This window comes from Hyperoodon ampullatus (assembly GCF_949752795.1).
Source record: "Hyperoodon ampullatus genome assembly, chromosome: 10".
In the NCBI taxonomy this organism is placed as follows: domain Eukaryota; kingdom Metazoa; phylum Chordata; class Mammalia; order Artiodactyla; family Ziphiidae; genus Hyperoodon; species Hyperoodon ampullatus.
Window position 1 is genome coordinate 77,115,402 of NC_136923.1, and position 21,272 is coordinate 77,136,673.

Below are 21,272 nucleotides of genomic sequence, written 5' to 3' on the forward strand. Positions count from 1 at the left end.
CCCGGAGATCTATAAACTAATGTGTTGTAGGAAGAAAAGTTTTGCTGCCAAAAGAAGTTGGAAATTTACTCATTTGTTCCATTTTTTTCTGTCTTCAAAGAATCATTCATTTAAACCATCTCACCCAGAGGGTTGTCTTCGCTAGTCATGGAACATCGAACAAGTGCACATACCATGACATTTCTCCCGCTTGGATTTCAGCTTCTTAAGCAGCAAAGCCAGGATGTTAGGCTGATCTCCCTCCTTCTGTATTATGATTCTAACATGTTCCCCTCCAGCAACGACAGCAATAAAAATCAAAGGGGAGTTTACAGGCATCTGAAGTAAACATCACTCCCCTTCCCTTAAGTGCTTTTCAAAATAATTGTTTAACATCTCTTACATGAGTTAATAACCTTCCCCAAAGGTTATTTCTTCTGCAAATTCCAAGTCACCTGAAGACAAAGCTTGAACTAAGACTGTTCAGATTTCATCTAGTTCCTGTCTCTGCCAGAAGAGAAAAATCCATATATATTCCTTACTCTATGGCCTACTGGGTCTCTAATGACCAGGGCTATTTTTGTGAAGGAACAAGGTAAAACACTGCTCAAAAAAAAAAAAAAAAAAAAAAGCTAATTGCTGTGAATAGACAGTGCATGCTAGAATATAGCATTAGAATTTATAACATTTGTTCAACATTTACATTTATATGCCCTCACTAAAAAGATGCATTTTTATCAGATATTTTTCTTCAAAGAGTGAATGGCCCCCTGTCACATCTGCTAGGTCTCATCCTAGGCTGGTCTATTGCATAATTCTCACAAGGAGGGGTGGTATTTGGGGGCTTCCAGAGAAGGAAGCTGAGGAGGAAGGAAACTGGCGTACAACAGGAGTCCTTTTCCTCTTCCATTTGTAATGTAGGTTATACAACAAATTAGCCACTTTTTCCCTAAGACTTAAGAGAGAACCCAGAGTGTAGATTATGATGACAACAAAGTCAATGGTGCTGTCTCTTGTGGGTAACAATTTTCTCTTTAAGAAGGATGTAGCACTATTTAGTGTTATGAGGACGTGTGTTGGGGCCAGGCTCCCTGGGTTCAAATCCTGCCTCTGCCACTTCCTAGCTGGGTGACCTGAAGTATGTCACCCAGTCTCTCCAAGCTCGATCTCTGTCATTTGTAAAACAGGGATCATAATAATAGAAACCACCGTGACACTGGATTATTGTGAGAATAAAAGTGGGTGAGTGAAATGGGCTTAGCAAAGTGCCTGACTCACAGTAATTGCTCAAGTGATAAAAGCTCACATTATTGGTTTCTGGAATGTAATAGGCATCTTATCAGGAAAATAAATAGCTTATAGAAGTTGTACCCTTGTCAGTAACCACCCATAGCCATTAATTAAAATACCAAAAAATAAGATTTAAAAACTAACAACAAAACTCTAATAAGTTCATTTTAATTACCCAAACCCAACATGAATGGAGAAATATGGAGACATTTATTCTAAAAACATTTTGAAAACAAAAGTGCTGATGAAAGTCATGTGTCATGGTCCACTCCTGTGTGGATGCTTACAGAGACAATCCCAGGCTCCTGGCTGCTTCATCAAGAGATGGGGGACCCCAAGAGCCGGATTCATCTGCATTTCCAAGTGCTGTTCAGGGTCCTCCTTTAGAGCAAAATATATAGCTAGACCTCTACTAGTCTACTTAGAAAGTTAAGCAACGGTGGAGGATTACTTCCTGCTATGGTCTGATTGTTTGTGCCTTCCCCAAGTTCACGTGTTGAATCCTCCCAAAGTTGATGGTTTAGGAGGCGGGGCCTTTTGGAGTCGATTAGGTCATGAGGGTGGAGCCCTCATGAATGGGATGGTTATTCTTATGAGACCCCTCACCCCTTCCACCGCGTGAGGACATAGAGAAATTACTGACTATACCAGGAAGAGGGTCTTAGTAGAACTCAACCATACTGGCACCTTGGTCTTGAGCTTCCCCACCTTCAGAACTGTGAGATATAAATTTCTGTGGTTTATAAGCCACCCAGTCTATGGTATTTTGTTACAGTAGCCTGAATAGATTAAGACACTTCCTTTTTTTTCCAAATTAAAATCTTGAAAGGACGTGCCTTTTAATGAGCACGAAACTCTAACTAGATGCTTACACTTAAGTTTCAGCAGTGACTTCCTAATTTAAGTTTTAATGGCCCCTCCTTCCCCATTTCCTGCTTTAATTACAAGTTTCCAAGGGCACCACCATTTAGTTCTGCAATTCTGTCAGTAAATACGTGAGCTCTTCCTTGTTTCAGGCTACCAAGTAAAAATGAAGTTATAATTTGTGCCCCTGCCTGTTGGGGGACAAGAGAAAAAAGAGGGTTACTATTAATAATTACACATGCCGTGATGGCTGCCTGCACAAGGATGTTCTGCATATAGGTGATCTCACATTTGTATGAAAACATGATCAAAACTACACTGAGAATTCCATGCACGTCACCTAACCAGCACTCCAGCCACCCCTCACGTGCCCACACTTGAACGTGGTCCCCCCACCCCTCATTGCTTGTCCTCTGAAATAGGGGCTAGGACATCTACCTTGATAACATAACTCAATTATGGTGTATTCTTTCCGATCCCTTATTTCTGCTGCCTGGGAGCACGTCTCAGGTAAACTATCTGCACTGCACACAAGTCTGTCTCAGACTCTGCTTTCTGGAAAACTCAAGTTAAAACATATAAATGTATACCAATGTATGTATTTTTACATATATATATGAATATACATTATATTCATATACATAATATAGAATCCCAGGCTAAGGAAATAAAAATAGGGACCTCCAAGTATATTCATCTCACCATGTATCATTTCAAAGGTCAGTAGACCTCCTGCATCTGCACTGTGTTTTTAAAGTGCATGAACTTGTCAGCTAAGGTTCATCCTTACCAAGCAATAATAAGGAAATAAACACTGCCCTGAGGGTGTGCAAATTCAGCTCAAGTGTCTATTACTTGCAAATACAGTGTATGGCTGTGGGCCTCAGCTGCTTGGGGGAGGACAAGCCTTCCCTGGGAACATACCTGCCATATTTAGAAGAACCCGCCAGGTAGTTGTCTGCCGTTCTCAGATCTCCTGTGGATTCTAAACTGCTTTCTTTAGCCCCTTCAGTCTCCAGACCTCCGAGCCTGCTAAGCTACGCTGTAAACTGCTAGCTAAGCTTCAAAATCACTATATTAGTCCCGGAGAGTTAATGCATTCCAAAGTACTTAATTTTCTCCTAGGGAGTCATCTGCTCGTTGGTAGGAAATAGTTGACTAAGCAATCGTTATCAACCCCACCAGATAATTCTCACACAGGGGAGCAAATAATCCAGAGGACAACATGCACTCCAAAACTTACTTATTGTGAAATCAAGGAGGTAGGCGGCATTTCATTGACTGTTAGAGGACAAATCATGACATCACCGATCATGCTGTTATTAGTATCATATATTTTCCCTGAACATGATAGGATTTCTTTTCCGGATTTCATAGTAAGCATTTCAGGCAAAAGTCTTAAGTAATAGATTGAAATGTTGTTATTTGCCTTGACACATCACTTCATTTGAGTTTCTATAAATTAGGAAAAATATTATCTCAAACTACAATTACAAACACCTTGAGTCAAAGGAGTGCTTTTATCTTAACTAAAATACACATCAGTACACCAATCGACATACATGTATTGAATATGTCCTATAGAGAAGGTGCTGTCCTAGGCATAGTTGAGTGTAGAAATGAGTGTCAGACATGATCCCTGACTTCATAGGTGTTAGAAAGCTATCATATTATTCATACTTTTAGTGTTAGACATGTTTAATAAAGAATTATATTAATAGCGGTTTAAGAATTTCAATTGCTAGAGCTAAGAATCATATTAAGAAAAATAGCAATTTTCCAGAAATCATTATTTAATACTTTTTAGAGTCTAAGACTTTTAGCCTTTTGCAAAATAGAAGTTTAAGTATGTTGTCTTCACAGTAAATTTAATATAGTAAAATTTTCATTCAAGTGACATTATTTCTATTTAAAGTTTTGATACAGTAATGCATGAAACCAAATTCCAACTTCTTAAGAAATGCCTCTTTTTGGATCATGGAAACATTTTCTATAAACCCTGTATTGGGGTCTCTATATCAATAGATATAGAGTGATGTCAGATTCTTGGTCTACTCTTGAGACACCAAACACACATCCCATCTGGACATTGTCTTGAACTAAATCCTTAAACAAAATTAAGTGATACGTTTTAGTCAAACTCAGGTCTAGGTGCTGCCAGGCTAGAGGATGGGGGGCAGTCACTCCTCCAGAAGGCCCTGGCCCTCCTTAGGCCCAGCAGACGTCATTTTCTTTGTTTAAATTGAATTCGGCATTGTCCTTCCGGCTGCTGGACACCCACCAAATGGAGAGAACTCTAAAAGCAGAAATGCAGAATATATAGAAGTTAAGGGACATAAGCCAACAGTTTGGACCTAAGGTTTATTCAATGTGATTGTTCCTGAAACGTACAGAGCTTAGGTTTGAAAGACTGGAAGGTTTTGCTTGATGAGTTCTCCATGGTAAGCATCAATTTTAGCCCTCCGTTCAAGGGACAGCAAAGGAGGCAATTCCCTTATTCTAACAGCAGCCTCTTCACAGTTTCACATACCCCAGGGCTATGGGCCTGCCACCCACCTTTCACTTTATAGCTGGATAAAGAGGGTGTCCTTTAATAAAAGCTCTTTCTACATTCCTGGCCCCCAGTCTGTGACACTTCATGTATAATCGCTGGGTGAGACCTCTATGCCACATGTTATAGATGTTCATAAGACAACATGGTGGGCTTCCCTGGTGGCGCAGTGGTTGAGAGTCCGCCTGCCGATGCAGGGGACACTGGTTCGTGCCCGGGTCCGGGAAGATCCCACATGCCGCGGAGCGGTTGGGCCCGTGAGCCATAGCCGCTGAGCCTGCGCGTCCGGAGCCTGTGCTCCGCAACGGGAGAGGCCACGGCAGTGAGAGGCCCGCGTACCGAAAACAAAACAAAACAGAAAAAACATGGTGTTGGCGGTGCGAACCACTATTACAGGGGACCTAAGATCACAATTTTCCATAAGGATCTTTTGTGGTTCCAGATGTTCTGATACGTTATGTTATGTCTTAGTTATGAACAAGGGGTGAACGTGTGGGGGGGTGAGGGGAGGTCGGTTCCTTGCAAAGAATATAGGGTTGACCAAAAAGTTTACTCGGGTTTTTCCGTAGGAAAAACCCGAACGATCTATTTGGCCAATCCAATACAAAGAGGTTGTTGAAGCTTAGGAGCTTGAATAAGAAAAGGAACCTGTTCTGTCAGCCCTGAGGGTTGGGGGAAGAGTGACGAAGGAGGAGGGCAATCCAATTTAGATCATCTGTTTATTTGTCATCAGTTTGAAAGAAAGGGCTCCTCCCCAAGGGGATTCTTAGGACAGTTGACAGAATGAGTTGCAGAACTTCCACGGACTCTCTGAAATTGCAGTCACAATTTTGTGTGTATGAAGAGGTGTGTACTTTTCTAGAAAGGGGATCCATAGGTTTTGTGAGATTTTCTAAGAATCCATGCCCCTACCCCCAAAGGTAAAGCAGAGCAAAACCAATCAACCAAATAAAACCCCACTGTGTTGGCAAAAAATGTGCTTGCTTTTGGGAGAGAAGTGAAGTGGGTCTTCTTATGAATGCTCAGAATGGAATAGTAGTCCCCATTGCCAGCAACTGGACATGGCTGACCAATCACGGATCCTGGAAAGTTTTGTAATGTTTCCTAATTGTTTGGTTCTTATTGGGAGAGAACTAAGATTAAATTGCTTTCTTCACACCGTTTGAGGTAAAATAAAACACTGTTACAAAAGTAAAATCACGGGGATGCTAGCCTTTGAGTTTTGCTCTTCTGGCAAGTATATTCCTTTGGGGGAGCTGGTTTCCAAGTCCTGTGATTTCCCTGCACTTGACAACAGAGTGTCTGGAACATGCCCTGGCAACCCATCCCCCTCCTACAAGAGCTTGGTAATTGGAAGGTCATTTCCTGTATTTTTTGATCACCTGCTTTCACAACTTGGTAACATAAGTAAGTCCAATAATTAAATAATTTTAATTGACCTTTCTAAAATAGAAACTGTGAAATGAAATGCCCTTTGAGATGAGAATTCTCTCAGACTTGTATTTTTTACAAACTGAGGTAACATTTCTTTGAAAAATGTTCTTAGTGGGGTCAAAACAGAAATAGGATGTATGTTTTTTAAAAAAAGTATAGGGGCTTCCCTGGTGGTGCAGTGGTTCAGAATCTGCCTGCCAATGCAGGGGACACGGGTTCGAGCCCTGGTCCGGGAAGATCCCACATGCCGTGGAGCAACTAGGCCCGTGAGCCACAACTACTGAGCCTGCGCATCTGGAGCCTGTGCTCCGCAACAAGAGAGGCAGCGATAGTGAGAGGCCCGCGCACCGCGATGAAGAGTGGCCCCCACTTGCCACAACTAGAGAAAGCCCTCGCACAGAAACGAAGACCCAACACAGCCAAAAATAAAAATAAAAATAAATAAATAAATAAATAAAGCCCTAAAGAAGAAATACATGGTGAATATCTTCAAAAATATTTTTTAAAATTAAAAAAATTAAAATTAAAATTTAAAAAAGTATAATAAATACAACTAATAGAATTCCTAGCTGGGAAAAATCCTGCCTAAGGATTTGGTCAAAATGACTGATCTCCAGAGTTAGGTGTCACATGGTTTTGACAAATGACATCCTTCTAATGTGAAAAGGCATTCCTGTGTCTTCTTGCTGGTGGGAAAATGGTTAGATGCTGAGTCAGTCGTGAGCAAAATTGTGACATCTATCTCGGAGGATCAGAAACTAGTATTTGGTGCCTGTAAATCCTGGCTTCAGTCTTCATTTTGCCAACAAAACTGTACTCAGCGGAAAACCTTTGTGAAGGGTGTTTTGATTTCCCCTTCATCGTCAGATTTTGAGAGCTCTTTATCACTGTTGCTTGTACTCAAAATAGAAGTGCAAAAGAAATCAAGGCAAAGTGCTGAAATGTGCATATTTGTGAGTAATATAATATTTTCTGTGTCATTTATACACTTACAGAATTTCTACTGAAATGTCACCCAAGAGTTTTATGTATCCCTCCATATATTAGCCCTTAATAATCAAGAGTAAATCATAGCACAAAGTGCTATGTGAATAGCCCTGAGATTGCAATGATTAATTTCTCAGCTTCACCCTCAGTTTAAATAACACCTTTTTATCCAGAGTTTTCAAAGGGACTTCCAAACATTTGGAATTAAATGGAACTTTCCCTTGTTTCCTAGCACAGTGGTCCTCAAAGTGAGGCATCAACAGCACCCAGAACTTGTCAGAAATAGAAATTCTCAAGCCCCTCCCCAGATATACTCATCAAGAACTCTAGGGCTAGGGCCCAGGATTCCATGTTCTAACAAGCACCCCGTCCCAGGTAATTCTGATGCTCACACCAGTTTGAGGGCCATTGGTCTAAGATAACAGAACTATAGCAACACAGAGGAGTTAAATGATTGAGATATCCAATGGTCAGAGGTCAGAAAAGGTCATGGCCTTTTCATTTATGTTCACTGTTTCTACTGTGGGTTCATTTCCTTTGTGCCATTGCTTTCCAAATGGACTAAGGGTTCTGACTTGCCTCCAAAACTCATGGTTCACTTTTGGACCCAGAGACATGCCTTTCTAGGGAAACAAGCCCAACATCAAGGCCATGTCTATTTTTCCCTGGGAAAAGGGTTAAAATTGGTAAATTCATTGAGGAGTTCCTAACACTAAGTGGTGGAAATGCTACTATTAGGTCCTGGTCTTGTGATAATGGGGCACATAGAATTGACCTGGAATTAAGGGAGTATCTTCTCAGTCTGCAGAGATCATCTGTTAAGATGAGTCTAAGTGAGGAAGTCAGTCAGCTCATCCCCAGTAATGAAAACCAAAGAGTTAGAGTTTATATCAGATTTGAAAGTCATGCTATTCAAAATTCTGAAAACACTTACCTGTCTTGGCAATGGGTCTAGAAGACTACAGTCATAATAATACAATATTAAAATAATAAATATTTGAATCTCCAACAGAGCCAGCCACCTGAAAGAAAAAGAAAATAAAATTGGTGCTTGGTTGTAAAAGATGCATAAATATCTACCAATAAAGAATATCTATAAATTACACATATTTCACAGCAAATGTGCTCTTCTTTGCAATATAAACTTGTATTATTAAAAGGATAGAGTAAAGAAGGGTAGTTGGGATGATCACATTGCTTTAAAATGTATGTAAAATGCTTAGCCAGTGGAAGCACTTAATGAATGAGATCCCAGGTCTCTCTCCTAAGTTTTATATCTGTCCTGTCTAATATGGTAACTGGTAGCTACATGTGGCTGTTATTTAAATAAATTTAAATTTATCAAAATAAAAAATTTCAGTTCCTCAGTTTCACTAACCACATTTTAAGCACTCAATGGCCATAAGTGGTTACCGGCCACCATACTGAACAGTACATATTTAGAACTTTTCTATGATCACAGGAAGCTCCATTGGACAGTCCTGTCTGATCTAGACCCTTATTGCCCACTGGAAGTTACTGCCTAAATGTCTGTAGGCACCTAAAATTCCCCATAACTACCAAATTTTTTCCTTTTGTAATCCTGCACTCAGTCTCCAAGTTTTTTGATCATACACCTCTCATAATAAAATGTTTGAGCATACTCTACAATATATTGATAATCATTTATTTACAGATTGTATAGCATACAACCATATTAGTTTATTGTTGACTTTGTAGACACATATACATAGAAATTTAAAAACTGAGAAAAGTGTAAATGGAATTCTGCTACATCTCCTGGCATCCCAGTGGGTTGTTCTGAGCTCTCCTTAGGGAAGGCAAACCATTTTAGGGGGAGTGGCCCCTAATAAGTATGATTAGTCCAACATCAGAAAACTGTTCATCATCACAGACCCAATCCTCTCCATTCCCCTTCCTGTCCACTTAGGCACCGAGGTGTTTTATCTTCCAAATGTTTCCCCAGTCCCTCTCCTTATCCCCTATCTCCAGTCCCTCCACTGCTCCCCAGTGTAGGTCTTCATCATCTATTTATGTCCTGGATTCCTGAATCACCTGGGCTTCCAGATTGGTTGCTTTATTTCCGGTGTCACTTCTCTCCACTCTATCCTTCACTCTCCCACTAGAGTAAACTCTCTAAAACAGAAATCTATCACTGTTTCCTCATTTTACACACATGCATATATACACACACATACCACCTGTCAATGCTTCTCATTTCCTTCCAAATGCCACAGGGAACACCGCCAGCCCTTGAAGATCTGCTCTCTCCCTATTTCTCCAGACTCCTCTCCCCCATAGCTCCTCCTTGAAACCCGTGCTCTTGCCACACTGCATACTTGAGTTCCCTGAATGCCGATGTTCTCTGTTGCAAGCCCTTCCCCTGCCTGAGGCTCAGTTTCCACTGGAGGCATTCCCTGGTCTCTTGCTTCTGGGCTGAGGTGTCCTTCCTCTCCATTCCATGGTTCCCAGTGCACATTTCAGCCTTTGTATCTATTGCACTGAGCTGTGATGGCTTATTGGCCATCCCTCTCCTGGGGTTATATTGTTGGGCCTTAACACAGTGCAGAGGGCTCTGCTGGTGCCTACTAATGTTGGCTGAATAGATGAATAGATGATGGAAGGTGATGCCTCCATAAAGCAGATTCAATTTCCTTAACCTTTCCATCCTTTTCTATGTTTCTGTGGCACTTTTAACATCCCTCAACTAACATACTTATCCTACAAGCCCACTCTATTACAGTTAATTGTTTTCATGTCTTTCTCCCCTTATAGACTACCATCTTCACAAAAGCAGGAACCATGTCTTATTTATCATTGAATCCTCAGTGTTTGCTGATTGCATGAATGAATGAATGAATATGAATGATCTGCTATTCATATCAGATAATTAGATTTATTTCCGGCTGGTATTCTTGAAACATCTTGCCTATATTTTATTTCAAATGAAATCTGGACCACTCCAGGTGTTGTTAGGACCTACTTGGATACCAGATCAATTCTTCACGAATATTTGTGATGCAAATTTAATCCTACCTACTTAGAAATGCTAAAGATAATTCATTCCAGCTGAGTGTCAATGTCTATGAAATACAACATCCCAATCTTTATTGATTCAGATCAAAGTTAGCAGCGATTCTAATAAAAAGCAATTTTGCTAATTTGCAGGTTCAGAATCTCTCACAACTAAGTTTCTGTCAAACTTCTAACAAATTAGGATGTCCACTTCTGGCCATGATGGTTGTCCTTGGGACTTGATCTTTCCAAAGCAGCCCGTGATGGGCACACCATGTCCAATTTCCTTAAGATATATCCAAATGTTTATTCTTCAGATTCTCTACAGAATGACTGACTATCACCTTAACCTTATGGGCACATTAAAGACTTCATTTTGTTCTGTGAGACAAGCCATTAGACAATTTTAAACAAATCTGACTTAAGTTTTAAAAGGATCATTTGGCTGCTACATTGAGAATAAACTATAATGTGCTGCTAGAAGACTGATTAGGAAGCCATTATAATCTTCCAGGCAATGGAAAGTGGTGACTTGGACCAGGATGATGGAAGAGTCATGGTTAGCATCTGTATATAGTTTGTAGGATGGTTGATGGTTTGCATGACAAATGTGGAGAACATAAAGAGTCAAGGACGACTCCAAGTTTTTGGCCTGAGGAAACGCAAGGATATAGCAGTGGGGAAGGCCAAAGGAAGAGCACTTGTGGAGCTCACTTTTGGACCTGTTCAGTGCAGCCTGCTATAGACCAGTGCCTTGGAGACATCCAGTGGAGATGTTGAGTGGAGGTTGGGGATGAGCCTGGTGGTTGGGTGGGGATTCAGTCAGGGCTGGAGGTACAAGAGATATAAATACAGAGTCATCACTATTCAGACAATTATTTAAAGCCAAGGGATAGGATGAAGTCACCTAGGGAACAAGTTTAATAGAAAAAAATAAGAAATCTGAGGAGAGAGCCCTGGGGCAGTCCAAAATTTGGAGGTTAGAAATGTGAGGAAGATGACCAAAGGAGCCTGAGAAGAAGTAGCCAAAGGGGTAGGACAATGAAAAGAGAGTGATTATCTCCAAAGCCCTGTGAAGAAAGCGTTTCATGGAGGCCGCGAATTCCGTATCTAACGGGAAAGGTGGCAACGAGTACCCACGTGTAGAATGATACATTAACATTCCCGCTTGCATAAAACAGCCAACCCTTCTCAGGCCTTAGCACCCTTCCTAGAAGTAAATTAGATGAGCTCACTAAACTGATATTTTGTGTTTGGTAGAATAAGCAGTGACTTCCCGACATTCAGTGGTTACCTGGCAGCACTAGAAAAATGCTTGCTAATTTTGCATGTGGAAATTATAAAACAGTTTTTGGATAAAGGTTCTCCTTTATCCAAACAAATCCTGTTTTCTTAGAACTCTGTTTTCAGCCCTTCTCTAACTTTAGCTTGCCATGACGGGAGCGCTTCTCTGAACTCAGCCCCCTGGGGAAAGGGTGCCTGGCATCCTTCCTCTCCAGTCCCTGGAGGAGAGGCACTGCGGCAATAAGTACAAGGGTCCATTTGGCAGGGTAGGTGGGGCCGTTCCAGGGAAGAAGTCCCTCCAGTCAGAGGGTAACCAAGGCACAGACTTGGAAGGGGCCCTGGAATGCCTAGGGGCCTGCAAGTGGTCTACTCCCTGTAGAAGGTGAGGCGATGAGAAATGGAGTGGACCGAGCAGGAAGAAACGAGGAACTGGCTCACCCAGGGGCTTGAATGTGTCATGTGACAGTGTTGAGACTTTGACCCTGAAAATACAACAGACCTTGTGAATAAATTGTACTGAAAAATTATACTTATATGTGAAAATGAAGGTTCTTTAAACATTATTATACATAAGAGGCCCTCAATGAATATTTCCTCTATCACGCAAATAAGTCATGTAAACAAGAAATAGTTCCTAAGCTATTTAAGAGCACAAGTTGAACTATTTTAGAAACATTATGCATGTTTTGATTAGAAATAGAGCTAATGTTTATCAGTTCACTAAAATAGTTTTCCACTAGAACCTGTAAGCATTTCCTTAACTAACTTTAGTCCCTGTGATGTTCTTAAAAATCATAAAACTGAATTTCCTTTAAGGTAAAACTATAGTTCAGGCTTTTGACCAACTAATACTGTGTGCATTGTGAGGCTTTAGTATTTTTCTTCTTTTTTTTTTGAGGGTTAAGTTAGTTCAGTTAGTAAATTAGTATTAGTTATTGAAATTGTATAAAAATTAATATTACATTTACTATCATTTCTAAACATTTTGATATTCTGGTTAAAAAAAAGTAAGATGAGTTAATAATACAGATAATAAAGTAATATGTGCTAAAACTCTTATTTTCTCCAAATCCAAATATTTGGATATTCTAGCAGAATTACCTAAATTATCCACTAAATAAAGTTAATTTTTTTGCAATGGCAAAAAATAAATTGTGCTTTCAAGTCTTCACCATGTTACTGAATTTTGTTCGATGTCTAAAACATCAGGGACTAACACATACATACCTGTGACATTAAAAGCTCCATTACTCCAAAGAAAATGAGCCTCATAAATCCGTATTTTTACAAAAGCTCCTCAGAAGCAAGCTGAGCTATGTTCATGCTAGGAATGTTTTCTTAGTACTTCTAATGTCAAAACAGTGAAAATAATGAGGCATATTATTTATAATATGTATTTTTTACACTTACAAGAACATTACACATCTACAAATAAAGCTCATTAAAATATAAACATGTTGAAAATTCCTTAAATACTGAGTACTTGTGTGTTTTCCCCCTTTGTAAATAAATGTTCAAGCTACACAGAACACAAGGTCCTACAAAACCTGGACTCTACCCTCACATTGCTAGTAATGCACATGGAGAGATGAGAAAGGTAACAATGTAAGATAAATGTGGAAACAGAAGGGCTATGGAGATTTGGGGTCTGGAGCAAGCACTGTAATCCAGAGTTGACCAACTCTATGTGGAGGTGACACCTGAGCTAGACCTGGATGGAAGGACAGGCTTCAATAAGTAGACATGTTGAGTGGGGGCATTCCAGACCCAGTATAGAGTGAGTGTGAGGGGAGGAATGGGCATGGTAGTCAGGGGACAACTGGTAGACCCTCTGGTGTGGGCGTTCCCAGATGTTCAGAAAGATATATTTGTGTCAGATTTTTGGAGAGTCTGGAGTTCTAGGCTGAGGAGTTTGGCTGGCAGGCAGTGGTGCCAGAGTCTTCACAAGAAAGTGACAATTCGAGCTAATTATTTAAGGAAAATTCATGGGTATGTAGTGAGTAAGATGGATTGAAAGAAGAGATAATACAGTTGGGGGAAGGGTAAGAAAATGATGACATCACCTGGGGCAGGACGACCTGGTTTAGGAGGTGGGAGTAGACATGGCAGGCCGAGAAGAGGGAGGAGCAAAGGGGGCTCCAGAAGCCCAGGCCTAGGAGATCAGTGAGACATGGAAGAGAAACCGAGAGTACAGGAGGAATGCTAGGGTTAGCGGTAAGGAAGGATTTTCGTTTTAGATGTCTGGATTTTGAGACTGAATCCCTCTTCCCCTTTTTAAAAGAAAATCTCTCTCTTTCTTTCCTACTAGACGTCATCGAGGGCAGTGCCAGCATGGGCTGGAAAACTGCCACTGTTACCAGGAGCAGGGGCTCTGAAGTATATTCCTAGTTGCTACCAGCTGCAGCTTATGAAAATAGAATGGTCTTGCCCTGGAATTCAGAGAAGGCAGCATACAGACATACTTTCACAGGCATCCTTCATTGAAGCATGGCTATTCAAGTTAAAGGGGAAGTACTTTTCCCACAACCTCACCCCCTTTAAGAAATCTTATAGGAAAATAAAAACCTATAAGACAGGAGGCAAAATAATCTCGACCAGTGTTTCTCACACTTTAGCATGCATCAGAATCACATGGAAAAGCTTGTTCAAACGCAAGTTGCTTGGCCGACCCCCAGAGTTTCTGACTTAGTAGTTCTGGGGAAGGTCAGCCCCATTTGCATTTTTTACAAGTTTCCATGTAATGTTATCACTGGTGGTCTGGGGATCATACTTAAGGATCACTGATCTAGAGGCACTTGACAAGCAGAAAGGGAAAAAATATGTTAAAAGATGTAGTTTATCAAACCTTTTAGTTTTAGCACACAAAATTAAAATTAGCGAGAATACCTCAGCTACACAGGAAACATTATGGCCGGGGCACCAAACGTTTGATTGGGAATGATGGTGTGGGCAAAATCTGGAAGAGTGAGCAGAGAGATGATGGTCCTAAATATGGGGAAGCAAATCCAGAATAAAATGAGAACAGGATTAGGGTAAACTGGAAGAGCAGGAAAAGAAGAAAAGATGTGAGAAAGAGAAGAGAAGGGAATGGGACATATTTAGAAGGAGGAAAAGTTGGAGAGAAAGCAGTTGAGGAAGCAAAGAGGAAAGGTCTGGAGGACCTCAGGGCTTCTTGACTTGAGATGCAGTTTTCTGTTTCACTGGGGAGACGAGAATCATGTCCTAGTGGGAGTACTGTCTCTGAGGTCACTGCTTTTCAGGGTGGCAGGCAGGATTATTTTAACGGTGATCCTACTAGAAGAAAAACTCCCCTATGTATGAACTATGAGCTAGACACTGGATACCTCTTTCTAAAGCTTCTTATTCAAGAAAAGGGCAAAGGAACATTACTGCCTTCATTAAGATGAATTACCCACTAAATAGAATGGATCTTGTGCTATATCTTAAATTCCAGACCCTCCAGGAGGAAAAATTTAAGAAGTGACATTTGTTTTTGTTTACTTTGGTGATATACCCAGAGTAAATGAAACTCCCCCCCCCCCTTACAAAGCCCAAGCTATTTAGAAAGCTATTAACTGATGTGGTTAGTATATGTTAATACAATATTTCATGGAGTTCAACATCTTGAAAGAAAGCTTTTGCATTTAAGGAAATTATATATTACTTAGGACGCTTTTGGTTGCAAGTGACAGAAAACCCCATTAGACTGGTTTCGGTATTGAAGGGACTGTATCGATTTATGTACCTGAAAAACCTAGAGCTGGTGCTGGCCTCAGGCAGAGATCACTCCAACGGCTCAACGATGTTACCATGAAGCCAGTTCGCCTCTGCTGCTCTGCTCTATGGTACCAACTTCATCCTACTTTTATAGTCTCAAAATAGCTGCCGACAGTTTCTGGGGCCAAGTGTTTCATTATTCACATCCTACAGGGAATGATTATTTCTGACCCAGAAGTCTCAACAGAAACTTTCACTTGGTAGTTAATTGTACTGCTTAAAACACAAGGCAAGACTAAAATCAATCACTATGGGAAGGGAGGGAGGGCACAGGGATGGGATGTGAGAATTGACTTAGGGAACAGTGCCTCACTCCTACAGAGCTGGGGGCAGAATCAGCACCTCAGCATCCCACGAATCTCCAAATGAAAATTAGGGCAATTAGCAAGGAAGAAGAAGACAGTAACAATGGAGAGATAATAACCCATGGGCAATTGTGATATAGCACAGTTTTAATGCCAGTCCTCTTTTCCTAGGAGCTGAAACTTCTTTCTGAAAAACAAAGAGACCAAACTTATCAAAGAGCAGTAACTCAGTCTGATGAGGGGAGAAAGCCCATGAAAAACAAACAAAAAAAAGTGGTGGGGAGATACTTAGCCCAAAGTGCCCTTTTTTTCTCTCCAACGGCTACAAATCCTGTGCAGGTGTCCTGTGCACGACTGAGAGGCTAGTGATCTATTTGGTAAATAAAGGAAAAGAGGGTCCTTCCTGGCATTTTTGGAGCAGAAATGAACATGTTTTATTTTACAAGCACTTTGGCCTAAGTATCAAAAATCACTCTGGTTTGCAAGGCAGATGTAGAGAACAAACGTTATGGACACCAAAGGGGGAAAGTAGGGGTGGGGGGGTGATGGTGGTCGGATGAATTGGGAGACTGGGATTGACATATATACACGAATATGCATAAAACAGATAACTAACAAGAACCTGCTGTATAAAAAATAAATTAAAAATAATCACTCTGGAATTTGCTGCTTCTGTTCTTGACAGACTTAAATCTTAGCCTCATCATGAAGTGTCAGAATGAGATGGCTGGGAAAGTAATGACTGCGGTTTCACCAATGGTTTCTGGGCTCCTTTGAGTGAGTCACTGCCCCTCAGTAAAGCAGAAAGGAGAGAGAAGCGTGGCTAGAAGTTAATAAAAGGATCTGGCAGCCTCGCCCAGTCTTGGAGTGAACTACATCCGCTCTTCCCACTCTCGACCCTTTTCACATCCCCTCCAGGACATGTGCATGGCCATAGTGAAAATGTTAGGGCAATATTATATTAGTAAATCCAGTTCATTCTGTTCCATTTACCGACTGGAGTTGAGGGGATGCATTTGTTTATGTAACAAATTCCTCAGAATGAACTGAATTTGCAACTTCTCGTGAAATCCAGAGGGACTGGTGTTGCTCACTGCTCAAGAGCAATCAGCTACCTCTAAGTATAGTGCTTCTCAAATACAAGATTGTGCAAAGATATTGTACTGAATAAGGCACAATTATTAAAATTACATTATCATTAATATAATAAACATATAGAAACTACTGTACTCAGAGCTTCACAAACCCTAAATATAGAGTTGCCTTGCTACCACTAACATATAGTAGGTACATTACATTCCTGTGAGCACTTAATTTTTTTTCTACCCTCAACGTTTGATACCACTGCCTTTCAGGAAGGTATGCTTTCTTTTGTGCTGTTTACTAATTATTTTCATCTAGTCCATAAAGCCTTTTCCAGTGCCCTTTCCTCTGAGTTCCTATGGCAATTATGATATAGATGAGTCCTCTGGCATTTCTCAAGTGCCATCTCATGCTATTAAGTAGAGCCTGTCTTTCATGTTGCTATGTCTCATCTCTCCAACTGCATTATAAGCAATTCAGGAATGTTATGTGTCTTTGAATCTCCCTAGTGTTTAATAAGGTGTTTTGAGTTAAATTATAAGCTCCTTGAGGGAAGGGGCTTCATCCATTATTTTGTTTTCCAAGGTAACTCCTAGAGCTCTACCCTGACATATAGCATACAATTGATAAATATTTATTGAATGAAGGAAATCATATTAATACTAGCTGCTCAAGAGATATTTGGTGGGTTGAATAATAGTCCTACTAACCTACTATCAGCTGGACCTATGTTTGAATTAATTTTCCAACAGCAATGTGATTTTCATTAGTAATTCAAGATAAGTCCATGACTTTATGACCTTGTATTGCCCTAGGATACATGAAGAACCCAAACACACAAAAAAGTAGAAATCACAGTTTTCATCCCCGAGGAATCCATGCTTCATTTCCATGTCTCAAGTACAGCAGCCTTCCTCTTATCACACCCTTTTCTTATCCAAGCATGCCTTTGTAAGGGCGTTATCTTGCCGAAGACTAGGGCTATTGTTTTACACTGGAATTTAACCCATATCAGTTAGCACAATGATACAGCCAACTGGGATCCTCTTGCAGGGATGGGAACCAAGGAAAATCAGGGCTATTGGCTTTGGTGTGCATTCCAGGGGGTGGGGATGGCAAGCACATCCCTTTCTGCTAAGATCATCAACTCTCAGAGACACCCACTGGAAATCCCCTGTCCTATTCCTCCATCTACATTCACAGTTAAGAGGAAAATGTCCACTCTTCATTTCGCATACTACCATGGCTGGTAAAGTCTAGTAGTTCATGTGCTTTCTCCTGTTTGTTTTTCTGCAAAATCACTAGACTTCTCCAGCAGTAGATTTACTGGGAAGGGGTCCCTTCCACTACAGGGAAGTGCCTAGCAAGGGATTCACCCTCCATATATATTTTCTGAACTCCTATCATTCTGAGGAGGAACACTAGTTCTTCCATTCTGCTTTTTGGTTGGGAGCTGATGGCAGCACTGAGTTCTTATTTAGTGTTCACTTGGGAGAGGGGCTCTCAGACTGCCTCAGTGGCCTGAACACCAAGGCGCGACAGCTGCAAGGCCACAAGACTGTTTTCTTGACAAACTTTGATTGTCATCTACTTCCCGGGCAACTTTCTCTGACTCACTGAGTATTTGGTACATGAGAAAATAAATTGGCTCGAGGTACACAAACTAAGAATGGGTGCAATTTTCTAGGGATTATACTAAGGGTTTGTGGGATTAACTTTCTAGTGCAAAGATCTATCTTGGCATATGTTGTCCAAATGAAGTCATTTACCTTCTTGAACAATTTTCTGTTTTGTCTGTTTTTTAAAAAAAAAATGTTTCATGAGTTGGCTGTTTAAAATAAGTAACAGGAAAATTATGGACTATTAAAAATAGAAGCTTAATAGAAAACTAGATTAAGTAGGTTTTTAAAAATTAAGTCATATTTATTCAACATTCATATTTAACCTGTAGATTTTGGTTATATGATATATGTTTTGTTGCACTTCACACTCAAAAGTTTTCAAAGGAAAACTTAATCACTTCACACTCAAAAGTTTTCAAAGGAAAACTTAATATCTTGTCCCCAAAATTGCTCCTGTTCCTAATTTCTCTATTTCTACCATCTCTTCCAGCCACCTAGATTCAAAGCTACAGCATTCCTCAAATCCTCCCTCTCACCTGGTCACTGTTTCTAATCATCTTCCAAATCTGGTAGATTGCACCACTTCATGTCTCTCACATGGAATGTCAGCATGCCCCACTCTAGTCTGCTCTACCCAAAACTTTTTTATACTTCTTTAGTGCTTTGTGAGCTGTGTACCTAGGTATTAAAGGGCCTTCCCGGTTGGGCCAATGTCCCTTTTCAGTCTGTCTTCTTGCTACTACTTGTAGTCTGGTCTCAATAACAGTAAAACCATAACCCCTAACATACATATCCCTGTACTAAATGACCCCTCGATCACTGTTCCCTCAGTCTGGAAGTTCATCCAACCCTTCAAAAGCCACTCTCTCAAGAAAATCATCTAAGATCACCCTGACCAGATACACCCTCTCTCTTGAATCCCCACAGTGTGATGCTTGGCCAGCTCTCACCCCGCGTTCCTTGCAGTTATTTATGAACTCGATATGGTATCCTCCTCGCCTTCTCCCAGACATCATCTCCTGAGGGCTGAGAACATGTCTTACTCTTGCCCAAAGCTTCTGCAGTACCCAGGACACTGCCTTACATATAGTATAAGCTTGGTACATTGAAAAATGTATAGTTTCTGTATAAATAATATACTATTGATTGAGGTGAAATATCATGGTCCCCTCTTTTGTACCCATTACTGTCAAACTCAAGCAAATGTCTGTCAGCCTCAAAAGATATCACAGTAATGTCATAACAGCCCCTCTTAGAAACCATAGTCATCAGTTAATCCTTGACCATTGGCCCATACTACATGCTTCATTGCAAAGCATTTCAGTTCTTGGTCTAAAATACTTCTAGCTCAGTTTCAAAGATGCTTATAGTAAACTCTTTAGTTACAACTGGGAATATATATAAAGGGACCTGAAAAAAAGTAATATCTAACATTTTTAGAAGACCTACTCTTACAACATTGATATTGGTGACAAAAATAATAAATGTATTATTGGTTTAAGAACTGCTTTTATGGGCTTCCCTGGTGGCACAGTGGTTAGGAATCTGCCTGCCAATGAGGGACACGTGTTCCATCCCTGCCCGGGAAGATGCCACATGCTGCGGAGCAACTAAGCCCATGTGCCACAACTACTGAGCCTGCACTCTGGAGCCCGGGAGCCACAACTACTGAGGCCCGTGAGCCTAGAGCCCGTGTTCCGCAACAAGAGAAGCCACCGCAATGAGAGGCCCACACACCGCAAGGAGGAGTGGCCTCCGCTCGCCGCAGCTAAAGAAAGCCCGCGGGCAGCGACGAAGACCCAATGCAGCCAAAAACAAAAACAAATAAATTAATTAATTTAAAAAAAAAGAACTGCTTTTCTAAAGTAAAAATAATATGAGAAAGGGTGAGCATGATGGGTTTTTGTAGTTATTGTTTGGTTTTGTTGGTTATACTATTCCCTTAAAATATCTGACACTCAATTATAATGTTAACTTTGGAGTTTTTTGGTGGGTATGTCAGCATGCTTTCAGATCTCACCAATGAAACCTCCAACTCAGGAGTAAATTGGGAGATTGGGATTAACATATACACACTATTATATGTAAAACAGATAACTAATAAGGACCTACTGTATAGCACAAGGAATTCTACTCAGTACTCTGTGATGGCCTGTATGGAAGAGAATCTGAAAGAGTGGATATACATATATGTATAACTGATTCACTTTGCTGTACACCTGAAACTAACACAACATTGTAAATCAACTATAGTCCAATAAAAATTAAAAAAAAAAAGACTAGAACTTCTGCTACTAAAATATGCATCTTGGCGTTTAAAACCCTTGAGATTCAAGAGCATTAAAGTATGAAAGCTTATGTGAACTCCTAGACTCTATTAATCATTTTATTTTTCCCTCAAATATGCTCATTTTGGCATTTAAAAAATAACTGATACATATTCTAAATCAACTATACTTCAATAAAAAAAAAGAAACCTCCAACTCAAGCTGCCTTAAAAATAAGTGAACATTTATTACATATATATGTAATATATATTATTAATAAAAAGCATTTATTATCTAACATAACAGGAAGTAGAGTAGCTCCTCAAAACTGATGATTCATGACATCTCATGGACCAAGCTCTTCACATATCTCTACTCTGTGTCCACAGACTCCAAACCATCCTAAAGCTTATTCCTCTTGAACTTGCTCTTAGCAACAACTGGAGCTAGCTACCTGCTTGCTTGTTCACTTCCAGTGGGAGAGGACAGTATATACTTTCCTAAACGTGAAAGAAGAAAGTCTCCCCTTTCAGTCTGATTGGCCAGTTTAAGTCAAGGACCTACCCCAGGACAAATAGTTGTCTCCAGGGAAACACCAGGCACAAATCTGCTTACCCCTCAGCTTCTAGAATAACTTCTAAGAAGGAAGATAGAATTTCCATGGTTGGCTAAGGCTAATTGAAACCATTTTGGGGGAGGTGTCAATTATGAAAAGCAAGTTGGTATTATAAAACAGAAAACAAAGGAGGAGTTGAACGGATGCTATTGAGTAAGTCACAACTGCAAATATGGATTGGTAATTATGTTCAAACAA

General features: G+C 40.4%; 1 protein-coding gene across 3 annotated transcripts in view; it reads right to left on the reverse strand.

Moving 5' to 3' along the window:
* Positions 1 to 4,357: 4,357 nt before the first annotated feature.
* The window catches only part of CYP39A1 (cytochrome P450 family 39 subfamily A member 1), a gene marked incomplete at both ends in the record, with an annotated part of 64,303 nt that continues 47,388 nt past the window's right edge, over positions 4,358 to 21,272 (reverse strand). For all 3 annotated transcript variants that reach the window (XM_079712543.1, XM_079712542.1, XM_079712541.1), the window contains 2 exons: positions 4,358 to 4,429; positions 8,040 to 8,127. In XM_079712543.1, coding sequence (XP_079568669.1) covers positions 4,358 to 4,429; positions 8,040 to 8,127 — 160 coding nt within the window. The remainder of the gene's footprint in view (positions 4,430 to 8,039; positions 8,128 to 21,272) is intronic.